This window comes from Pinus tabuliformis, chromosome X, assembly GCF_031772625.1.
Source record: "Pinus tabuliformis cultivar Carrire ecotype Pingquan chromosome X, CPIR1, whole genome shotgun sequence".
In the NCBI taxonomy this organism is placed as follows: Eukaryota; Viridiplantae; Streptophyta; class Pinopsida; order Pinales; family Pinaceae; genus Pinus; species Pinus tabuliformis.
In genome coordinates, this window is record NC_142308.1 from 1,603,047,956 (window position 1) to 1,603,060,278 (window position 12,323).

Below are 12,323 nucleotides of genomic sequence, written 5' to 3' on the forward strand. Positions count from 1 at the left end.
CAAAATTTCAGAGATCACAATTGCAAACCGATATCTAATGGAAAGCAATAGAATTTTAAAAGAACATGTAACAATGTTGCAAGAGGCTCTAGAGACAGGAAAACAAGAATGGCAAAGCATGAAAGAATTAATAACAACAACAGGGATGTGATAATTTCTAAACAAACTCAGGTAGATACACAAGTATCTCAGCAAACAGACATTTCCAAAGAGAAGGCAAAAAGGAACAGTGGGAAAGATAGTCCAAAAGAAATCAAAGTTAGAGCTGAAGACGCTAGTGGTTACATAAGGAGAGAGGAAGAAGAAGATGCAAGTGCTTGTAGAGCACAGTAAATAGAACACAAAGAAAGACAAGACAGGAAAACAAACTTTATTATCAGGGGAATAAGAGATTATGGGAAGAATAAAAATACTCTCAATTTGACAAGAGACTTTCTGAAAGAGAAACTACATTGGAAAGGGAAAATTTTCCAAGCAAGGAGGGTTGGGAGGATATGTGAAGAGAGGCCTCGACCCATAAAAGTCACCATGGCAAGTGTACAAGACAAACACCAGCTTTTGGGCAAAAATGAACTCTTGAAAGGCTCACACTTCTTCCTCGATGAAGATTTAACCAAAAACAACAAGAGGAGAGAAGGGACGAAGTGGAAAAAATCAGAACAGCAAGAAATGAAGGGAAAAGGGCATGGTTGTACAATGGTAAAGTCGCTATTGCAGTGTTTGGGCCTCCGGGCAAAACAGGGCAGTAAGCTGGCAGTAAAGAAAAAATAGAGAATTCAATAACAAGGACAAAAACAACAAGAGCAGCATGGACGAAAAGGGGTGAAGACTCAAATTTGAGCCTTATGTGCCAAACTGCATAGCAGTCAAATCCTACCCAGGTCTACCTAAGTTTAGCTTGTTGGAATTGCAGAGGTTATCCTTAGAGGAGGGGACCTGGGTCAGGGCCTATTGTGGAAGGTAGAGACATAATTTGTCTCACGAAAACTCATGAGCATGATGGTTGCAAAACTCCTATGTTTGACGGTTATTTGAAGTTGGAAATTTGGAACAAGGTAGCAGAAAATGGCAAAGGGTATGGGGGAATACTAGTTTTAGTGAAAGAAAAAAAAGGTCGTCACATTCAGTTAATTAAAGAAGATGCAAATAAACAATATTTGTGGTTGAAAAATATCAAAGAATGAGAATCACATAAGAATTGCAACATGGTATTTTGCCCCTCAAGTCTTAAAAACTTACAAAAATAAGGGGCTTGATAGCAAGGATTCGTATGTAGCTTTAAAACAAGATATTTTTGTGTACTCTTAGCAAGAGAAGTTCTTTTAGTGGGAGATTTCAATGCTAGAACAACAAATAATCAAGCTAGGATTCTTTGTTGCAAAGAGGATAACAATCCTATTTGACTCACTTGAGAGGAGAATCCCCAATGGGTGAGGTGTTCAAAAGATGACAAAGTTAGCAATCATTTTGGAGAGGAGTTGCTTACACTGTGTGGGGCTTTCAACTTAATTATTTGCAATGATCTAGATAAATGGAAAAGGTATGGGAACTTCACTTGCAATACATACAATGGGGCAAGTGTCGTTGACTATGTAATGTGTTTACAAAGCTTGATAGAAAAGATAGACAAAGTTAGTATTGGAGAGCATATTTGGGACTTAAAATCAGACCATAACCCAATTTATTTAAGGTTATCATGGTTAGAAGAAAGGGAGCATAGGAGGAAAACCCAATGCTCTTGGCAATCACTATCAAGTGGCAAAATTCTTCTAACACAAGAAAATTGTACTATCTTCAAGACAATGTTAGAGAGATTAATTCGGAAGGAGAAAACTGGTTTCAAAAGCTTCAACAATCATGAGTTAACAAATATAATTCAAAGTGCACTTGAGAAGTGCAAAAGAGCAAAAAATAGGAAATCAAAATCAAATTGTTTTCCTATAAATGCTTGGTTTGATGAGGAATGCAAAATGGCAAGGAGAACCTTGAAAAAGGCAGGAAAGGAGAAGATGAATGTAAAGTTATATAAGCAGATACTAAAAAGGAAAAAAGATGAGTTCATGCAAACAAGGAGAGAAGAGTTAATATATTTAAGCAAAAATAATCCAAAGCTTTTATGGCAGGAACTGCAACCAAGGAAGAATCAAATTGAAAATAATATTACAGCCAATCAATGGTTTGAATATGCAAGGCAACTCTATGAGAAAGAATTTGAGGCGGAGCCCCCCCTAGGATCAACACAAATTCAAAGCTCTTCACGTTATAGGAGGTGGAGAATGGAATTAAGAAGTTGAAAACAGGAAAGGCAAAGGACTTGGTTGAACTTCAAGTAGAGTATCTAAAATGGGGAATGAACGCTCTTGCACCGCACATCATGGAAATATTCAACAACATCATTTAGCAAAGATTTCCAAGAGACTGGACAATTAGCCTAGCAATACCCCTTTTTAAAAGTGGAGACATTAATAATCCATCCAAATATAGAACAATTATGATCAATCCTTTGTTTGCAAGGCTTTTCGGCAGCATGGTAGAACATAGAATTAGTAAGTGGGCATAACTAAAAGAAAAGAGGGTAAAAGGACAAGCGGGTTTTAGGCCGAAACATTCTACATTGGATCATGGTATCATGTTGAGACGCATTGTTGAAAAGGTTTGGGAGGACAAAGAAGAAGTATTTTGTTGCTTTGTTGACTTCAAAAAAGCATTTGACACAGTCCCTAGGGATAAGTTGTGGCGTAGAATGGAAGAACTTTAAATTCCTGTGCATTATAGAGTCGTTGTCCATAGACTTTAAGAAGAAGTGAAAGTCAAAATTAGAACCTCAGTAGGTATTTCATATATATTTAGAAGTGACATTAGAGTCAAGCAAGGTTTCTCTCTATCCCCTACTCTTTTGGGTCTATATATTGATAAATTGGAAGAGTGGCTAAATCTGCAAGGTGGAGATGGTGTTCGGTTGGGGGAGTTTGTGATAAAGCTTCTTTTATATGTTGATAATATTGTATTGATTTCTAAATCGGCCCATGGATTGCAAATGCACTTATATGCCCTTGAGCATTTTTTTAGAGCATTGGGGATGCAAGTCAATACTAGCAAGACCAAAATAATGATTTTCTCTAATAAAAGGAAGCAGAGCCAGCATACTTTCTTCTTTGAAGACAACATTCTTGAAGAAGTAAATGAGTACAAGTACCTTGGGATTAATTTCAACAACAAACTCAATTGGGAGGACTGCAGAAGTAAGAGAATTTTAGGAGGGTGGAAAGCATTATATGCTCTTCAAAACAGATGTAGAGAGGCAGAGTTATGGGATTGGAAAACGATTAAAGTGCTTTTTGGACTCCTAGTTTGTCTAGTGATGCTATATGGGTGTGAATTGTGGGCTAACAACACTCCCGTCTCAAAATGAAAACAAATTGAGAAAATCCAAAAACGCTTGATCATGAGCAAGTTCAAAATAAAAAATTTAGTGCCTTATGAGATAATGTTGAGTGAAACAAGAGCAATTCCCATTGATGCAATTGCTATGGTGCGGCTCATAAGATATCTAAAAAGAATTAAGGAAATGAAAGTAGGTAGATGGCCTAATGTTATCTTCAATGAAGGCATGAGTGAAAGAAAGAAAACATGGATGAAACAAAACTACACATGGATGCAAAAATGGAATATCTATCTCAATGCTTGTCCCACAAATAGCAAGGAGCTAAAGGATTTTGTTATGGAGAAGTTTCGTAAAAAGGTATGGGGAAAAGAGTTGGGTAGAAAGAAGAAATATTACATTGAGGAATTCAACCCTACGTTTGATCTACAACAAAAAGAGTTCATTGGAACTAGCATTTCGTGGAGGGCAAAGGTTCTTATTACTCAATTAAGGACCAACTCACATCAACTTCGGTGTGAAACAGGATGGTGGAAAAGGCCTAAAGAAGCTTGGGAAGAATGGGTGTGTACATTTTGCACGTCTGGGGCTGTGGAATCAGAAAAACATTTCATTTTGGAATGTGATGCATTCAAAGACATCAGAGAAAGTTATGAGAACATGTTAGTATCAGTTTCTTGGCATTGTCTTTTTTGCGAGGGGATTGTTGGAAGGTTGGGCCAGCTCATCATTAATTTGAATCGGAAAAGGATTGAATTGCAAAAAGCGAAAAACAGGGAACTAATGGTCTCACAGACTATTTTTAGTCTCGTGAACCTTAAAATATCATTTCATTTCATTTCACAAATAGTGAGCAAGTGATGATTGTCCCCACTATTAGTTGACCGCTGAGGATTGATATGTTTTGTCGCCCTTAAAAAAGAGATATTATTAGAGGTAACCTCAATAATAATCATACATTATACTTTTCTTTGAATTATACTAGTGGGGAGGTCATTCTTCCATCTTCACACAATCTTAGTTATAGCATCCCACTAGTAGGTAGAATGTTCTTCCATCTTCGCACAATCCTAGTGATAGCATCCAATTAGTGGGTAGATCGTTATTCCATCCAATGAGTTGGCCCCAACCTAGGCTTGACCTAGTTAAAAATAAAATAAGGGGCTCAAGACCTAGAGGTTTCTAGGAGTAAAATTATACAAACCACCAAGAAGTAATTTTAGGTGGGGGAAACCACCACCAAGCCCTCATTTTAGATGGCATGTTTTTCTCCGTTGCCCCCACTATTAGTTGACCATTAAGTTATGATATGTTTTGTCACCCTTAAAAAAGAGATATTATTAGAGGTAACCTCCATAATAATTACATGATATAGTTTTCTTTAAATAATATCTAAAATTAATATGGCTTTATAATTTTGATATAAAACCTAAAATTATGTTATTAAAAATTTATTATCTTTAAAAAAAATTATTTTAAATATTTTTTTCTGATATTTTTTAAATATTTTTCCCGAAGAAAAATCACAATTTCCATTAAAAATAATAAAAATTACACATGGTAAATATTATAATAACATATCTCAAATATGTGACTATTAAAATCTCGACAATCAATTGTAAGTGTAAAGCTAAAAACAACATAACAGTCAGTCCATCATGTACCATAATATATACAAAATATCAACATAAATATACCAGGTATCCGTCACAAAAAACTAAAATGTGTTTATAGTTGCCACTGTCATAAAAATACCAACTATATGTCTATCATAATCTGTGTATATATCATATGTCAAAAACTGTGCAAAAATGTCACTGTTATGCTTCTTCTGCCCGTGAGAGATCATCAAAAAGACGATGATAGAATTGGTAATGATCGTAACCATTATAATTCATTTTAAACCATATAATTTTTAATAAAATAATATAATAATTTTAATAATTTTTAGTGATAACATTTTTCTCAAGAAAATTTTGTACAACTTGTGATAGCGTTTTTGTTTAATCGAAGCTTCGTATAATTTTAGTAAGAGTATATGGCTCAATCAAGCTTCGCACAATTTGAGTTTTGCATAATTTTAACAAAAGTATCGAGCTCAATCAAGCTTTGCACAATTTGAGTTTTGCATAATTTTAACAAAAGTATCGAGCTCAATCAAGCTTTGCACAATTTGAGTCTCACATAATTTCAATAAAAATATCCAGCTCAACTAAGCTTCGCTCAATTTTTTTAATAACAATCGGCTCAATGAATTTCGCATAATTTTATTGATAGCCCCAGCTCAATCGAGCTTTGCATAATTTTAGTGATATCATCCTCAAGCCTAGCATAATCATAATGATGGCATCCATATTAGCAGGTCAAATAGTTCTTCCATATACTGAAAGTAGTAATAACCTAAAAATAATTTTGTTTATCCAATGAACAATTTTTCGATCATGACAAATAGCAACAAAAAAGGTACAATGAACAATTTCTCAAGCATGACAAATAGCAACAAAAAATATAGTTGTCATTATATCTGCCACTGGCAAGATATAACGTATTGAATTTTTCATTGACTTGCTATTAGTTTTTCTTTGACTAAAAAAATTTAAAATCTATCTAAAGATTAACATTATGAAATTAAATTTATTATTTTTAAATTAAATTTATTTCTATTTATCTCAAATATGATTGGTTAAAATGTCTCCCCTCTATCTCCAGAATTTTAAGTTGGTCCCCCGCGCGCGCCTGCTCTACTCCCCGACTGTTGTAGCTCGCCCCAGCTCCCTGTGCCCCTCAGACCGCTCTGCCTCTCCAATGGAGGACAGGGGGGACCCTGATCCCCCACCTTCACCGCCTCCGGAGGTGTCAGCCTTTCGTTCAATGATCGCAGTGGGTCCAAAGCGTCCCCCTTCAGTGTCACAGCAGAAGTTTGTAAAAAAGCTGGATACGATTCCATCGGTAGCCCTACCAGAAGAAGAAACTTGCAAAGCTGCGTTGAACCTTGCGGAGAGAGGCCTTATAGGCCAGTTCACAGGCCTCTGGCCATCTCCCAAGTCGGTGGATGAATGGACCCAAAGGAACTGGAAGCCCCTGATCAAAGAAGGAGTCAAAAGCTATTTCGTAGGTAAGGGTTTCTTCGTGTTTGTCTTTGAAAACCCAGATGATAGAGGTTTAATCTTTAGAAATGGACCGTATTTCATGGGGCCCCAGGGCCTTTATCTGAACAAATGGTCCCCGGATTTCGATCCCACCCAGGACATCCCTTCTGCTGTTCCGGTCTGGGTTAGGCTCCCACATTTGCCTCTGCACTGCTAGAACCAAAAATCTCTGCAGATCATAGGTAACGCTCTGGGAAAATATATAGTTCAGGCAGCGAGAAAAGACTAGTACTCATGCGCCCGTATCTGCGTAGAAGTGGACCTAGAGGAGGGGTTACCGGAAGCCATCAAACTCATTGTAGCTAGGTGGACGCATGTCCAGGAGTTGGACTATGAACAGTTACCCTTTAAATGCAGACATTGCCATGGTCATGGCCACTTTGCAAAGAATTGTAAAAAGAGAGCAGAGGAGCAAGCAGACAAACAGAATGGGGAACAATGGACCCTAGTCCAGAAGAATGCATCCACAAAAAAAGGAACAGGCAAAGGTAACACGGACGGAGGCCCTAGCAGCAGCAAAGCCAACCAGGAAACGGAAGTAAATCCAAAAGGGACAGAAAGGGCTCAGAATAATCAAGCCATCCCATCCCAGGAGAATGAAGAACAGGCGGACATTCCACCTTTAAACAAGGAGGTAGGGGAAGCAATCCAGATCGAGGCCAACCAGGGCAGCCCCTCCAATCCCTCATATGCAGAGATAGCAAGAAAAAAACCAGTTGAAAGCTCTGGTTCCTCGGAGGATGAAACCTATGAGCGACAAATGAAAAAAGCTGGAAGGAAATCCCGCAAAGAAAAAAGGGAGGAGGAGGCAGAAAGACTCAAAACACAAGGAAGCCAAGCTACCATAGAAATGACTATTGGGTGAAACATCAGACCAAGGCCCTCCAAGGGAGGGCTCAATACCCCCTCAAGTAAATAATGAATCTCGTCTCTTGGAACTGTAGAGGACTGGGGAACCCCTCTAAAGTAGAAGCAGTCAAGGATCTTATGAAAGCGGAGCCCTCAGATATCCTCATGCTCCAAGAGACCAAAATAGAAGGCCATGCCCTTCTAGAGATCAGCAGCTCAAAGTGGAATAAAAGAGCAGGCAAAGCTGTCAGCTCAAGGGGTACTTCTGGAGGACTGGCAACACTCTGGAACGATGACCTTTTTCAGCTGAAAAACCACAAGGAAACACAGCACTGGATCCACACGGAATTGATGCATAAAGCAAGTAAGTTGTCTATTTCCCTTTTCAATCTTTATGTCCCTGTTTCTTATTATGAAAAGAGAGAATGTTGGAACTCCCTCTCAGCATTTCTAGAGCAGACATCCCCCAGCAATATTATCATAGCAGGGGACCTCAACATCATTATGAAAGCAAAAGAAAAGAGGGGAGGGACAAGTAACAGAGACCCCATGCTAGACGAGGTGGAGGAACTCTTTCAGCGCTGGGACTTGCTGGACTTCAATCCTATCAGAGGCATTTACACCTGGTCCAATAATAGAGTGGGAACTGATCATATCTCAGCACGATTAGACAGATTCATGGTACAAAGCTCCATAATGATGAATAAAAAGATAATCATCACTAAAATCCTGCCCAAACTAGCTTCTGATCATAAGCCTATTTAGCTTCTCCTGGAAGATGAAGAAGATCTAGGGCCCATTCCTTTCTGATTCAGCCCCCTATGGATCGAGAAGGAAGGCTATACAGAGACAGTAAAGGTAGCTTGGGACAAAACATTCACGGGATCCCCAAGCTATGTCTGGGAGCAAAAGCTAAAAGCAACTAAGCAGGCGCTGAAGAACTGGATAAAGAAACCAGGACCCTCTCCTACTGAGCAAAGAAAGAAGTCAGTTCATGCATTGCAGACTTTGCAAACAGAGATGGAAAACAAAGACATCACAACAGAGCTGCTGGAAAAAGAAACAAAAGCCCAAGAGATTAGACAGATTCATGGTACAAAGCTCCACAATGATGAATAAAAAGATAATCATCACTAAAATCCTGCCCAAACTAGCTTCTGATCATAAGCCTATTTAGCTTCTCCTGGAAGATGAAGAAGATCTAGCGCCCATTCCTTTCCGATTCAGCCCCCTATGGATCGAGAAGGAAGGCTATACAGAGATAGTAAAGGTAGCTTGGGACAAAACATTCACGGGATCCCCAAGCTATGTCTGGGAGCAAAAGCTAAAAGCAACTAAGCAGGCGCTGAAGAACTGGATAAAGAAACCAGGACCCTCTCCTACTGAGCAAAGAAAGGAGTCAGTTCATGCATTGCAGACTTTGCAAACAGAGATGGAAAACAAAGACATCACAACAGAGCTGCTGGAAAAAGAAACAAAAGCCCAACGTTCTGCACACCAAACTTTCAGAAAGGAGGAAGAATACTGGCGACTAAAATCTAGAAGTTTGTGGTTGAAGGCTGGAGACCGAAACACCTCCTTCTTCCACCGACAATACAGAGCGAGATTGACTAGGAATCACATAGCAGAAATTAAAACATCAGAGGGTATCATTTGCAAAGGTTTTAATCAGGTCAAAGCAGCTGCAGAAACCCACTTTAGGAATCTCTATAGAGAAGAAACCCACAACAATGATGAGGAAGTTGCTGATTTCATTGTCAATATCCCCACTCTTATTAGCCCTGAAGAAAGCATAGCTCTCTGCAGGCCAACCACGGAGGAGGAAATTATAAAAGTCATCTGGTCCATGGATGCAGATAAGGCTCCCGAGCCTGATGGATTTACAATCCATTTCTACAAGTCTTGTTGGCATATCATTAAAGCTGATCTCTGCAAAATGATACGCTGGTTCATGAGAAAAGCCAAGGTAGGCGGAGGAACTAACTCCACTTATCTCGCTCTAATTCCCAAAGACATCAATCCGGAGACATTCGCAAGGTTCAGGCCGATATCGTTGTGCAATGCTTCATACAAAATTCTGGCAAAACTGATAGCAAACAGGATTAAGCCGTTGTTAAAAAGACTGATCTCTCCCCCACAAGGCGGTTTCGTTGAAGGCAGGCATATTCTAGACAACGTAATCCAGGTACAGGAGATCATCCATTCTAGCAAGTAGCGGAATGAAAAAGGCATGCTGATCAAGTTAGATATGGCAAACGCCTTTGACAGAGTGGATCACTCTTTCCTCTGCAAGGTCCTGCTCTCATTTGGCTTTTCGTATCAATTCGTCAACCTCATCAAAGCCTGCATAGAAAAACCATGGATCGCCCCTTTAGTCAATGGCCGCCCCACGAATTTCTTCCAAAGTCAGAGGGGCATCAGACAGGGATGTCCCCTCTCCCCATTCCTGTACATCATAATGGCGGAATCTCTCAGCTGAAAACTCACTGCAGAAAAAATAAACGGCAACATCCCGGGTCTTAAGCCTTTCCACGGAGCTGAAGCCCTGAATCACGCGTTATTCGCTGATGATTCACTTCTTCTAGGCGGAGCCTCCATTAGAATTGCCAGAGCCATAAACGCAGTCCTCAATAATTATTGCAGAGCCTCTGGGGCATTAATAAATGAGAACAAAAGTGAAGTTTATAGCTGGAACATAGATCAGAGGGAGCTCTCTGGCATAACCACTCTCCTCGGTTTCAAAGGACAAGCAATCTGGGATAGATTCAAGTATTTGGGCCTTCCCATTATATCAGGAGCAAATAAAAGATCGCTCTGGAGTGAAATAATCTCGAAAATCAAAACTAAAATTGCAGCGTGGGGAGGCTATTGGTTGACGAAGGGAGGCAAAGTAATTTTAATCAAAGCAATGCTGTCGGCGCTACCAATCTACCAGGCAGCGTTTCTCTTAGCACCAAGAAATGTGGCGGAGAAAATATCCAAACTGCTCAGAGACTTCTTGTGGCAGGGAGGAAAGGGAAACGAAAATAAAATGCATCTGGTGAACTGGGACGTGGTTAAAAAAATAAAGGCAGATGGAGGGCTGCAAATCAGAGATCTAGCTCTTGTAAATTTAGCGCTGGGAGGAAAGATCTTATGGAAGCTGATCCATGAACCCACCCATTCGGTTAGTGTAGTGCTGAGCTCTAAGTACAGACCCAACAAATCCCTTAGCAATCTACAGAATGCAAATGTAGTCAACAGCACGCAGGTGTGGAAACTATGTTGTAGGAGCAGTGAGTTCTTCAACAAACAGGTCTACAGGATTCCAGGCAACGGCAAGCGCACCCATCTGTGGTTTGACAGAATTATGGGGAAAGAACCCCTGAAAGATAATGAGGACATAACTGATCTTAGGGACTGGCTGAAGCAGGCAGGAGTCAACACCATATTTGAATTGTCAAAGTGGGATCACCGTGGAGATTGGGCAGAATGGGATTTCCATGGAGTCCCAGAGCGGTTAACTCACCAACAAATTCTGCTTGAAGCTCTGCTGGAGGAAGCAGTGCCTATAAACAAAACCATGAAAGACAAATGGGGATGGGGTCAGTCCAGAGTCTACACTACAACAACAGGATATAGAGCATTGCAGGCTTCAAGAAATAGCAGTCAAACCCCGGCTTTTTGGAAGAATGTCTGGGAACCCCTAGCCCTTCCAAAAGTGAATTTCTTTTTCTGGACCCTGGCTCATAACAAACTCTTAACTGGCGACAATCTGGAAAAAAGGAATATAGCAGGGCCGCACAGATGTGTATTATGCAGCAGCAACTTCGAAACAGCCCAGCACCTTTTCTTGGAGTGCAATTTTGCAAAAGAGGTATGGAGTATTATTTTACATGATTTTCAGATTATTCTGCCTTCACAAATCTCTGTTGTAGATCTATACGCCACTTGGAATCGTTTCTATCCCCAGTGCATCCCTTCCAAATCATTCTGGAATAAAATATGGACAGCTATCCCAAAATATGTTTGCTGGCAGCTTTGGCTAGCTCGAAATCAGCAGATTTTCAGAGAGATGAGGCACACTCCACTGCAAGTCGCAGCAAAAGCTAAATCTTTTCTACTGGAAGCAGCCCAACAGCAGTATTTTAAAGAAGATCCATTGTTATTGCCTGAAGAAAAAAGATGGCTTGGCCCGCTAGAGCCCTGTCCGCACAAGCAGCTCCTCTCCCCACATAAGGCAAATCAGGAATGGCGCATAAGAGATGAAGATGACAAATTCCAACTATGGTGGCGGTCACAAAACTTAACTACAATTTTCTTCAATGGAGCGTCTAAAGGTAATCCCGGAGATGCAGGTGCAGGGGGGGTCATATACTCTACTGGCGGGACTTCAAAAGATTGTTTCAGCTGGGGATTAGGCCAGAAATCTAACAACCAAGCAAAGATTCTCGGGCTTTTCAAAGCCTATCACATTGCAAGAGACAAAGGTGTCAAAGACCTCCAAGTTTTTGGAGATTCAGAGTTAATAATAAAAAGCCTAAAGCTAGGAAATCTATTTAGCAATGCCAGCCTCAACAAAATACTGGACAGATTGAAGAGAGTTCTTCTAGACTTTGACACATGTAAGTATTATCATATTCTCAGAAAGTCAAACGGTGAAGCAGACCAGCTGGCAAACAAAGGCAACTCTCTGATGAAAGGACTGCTAATTGTAAACAGTGAAAGTACTGTACAAATGCCATGAAAATCAAACAGATCTTAACCAGCAACAGATAGAAATCTGTAATGTAATTGGAGCCGCTTGGGCAAAGACCCAAGGTTTTTCAAATAAATAAAATCATAACCGTTTTAGTTATTAAAAAATAAAAAATAATAAAATAAAATGTCTCCCCTCTTATTGTGTAATGATAAGAATAATTGACTTTGGTGTCCTCTATTATTAATTACTATATATTATGTTG

At 39.7% G+C, this 12,323-nt stretch overlaps 1 protein-coding gene across 1 annotated transcript; it reads left to right on the forward strand.

Moving 5' to 3' along the window:
* Positions 1-7,449: 7,449 nt before the first annotated feature.
* LOC149146169 (uncharacterized) lies at positions 7,450-12,106 on the forward strand. The gene is made up of 4 exons (XM_089452688.1): positions 7,450-8,061; positions 8,215-8,473; positions 8,571-9,536; positions 9,873-12,106. Exons 1-4 carry the CDS (start codon positions 7,450-7,452, stop codon positions 12,104-12,106), a joined length of 4,071 nt encoding a protein of 1,356 aa, XP_089308814.1.
* The last annotated feature ends 217 nt before the right edge of the window (positions 12,107-12,323 follow it).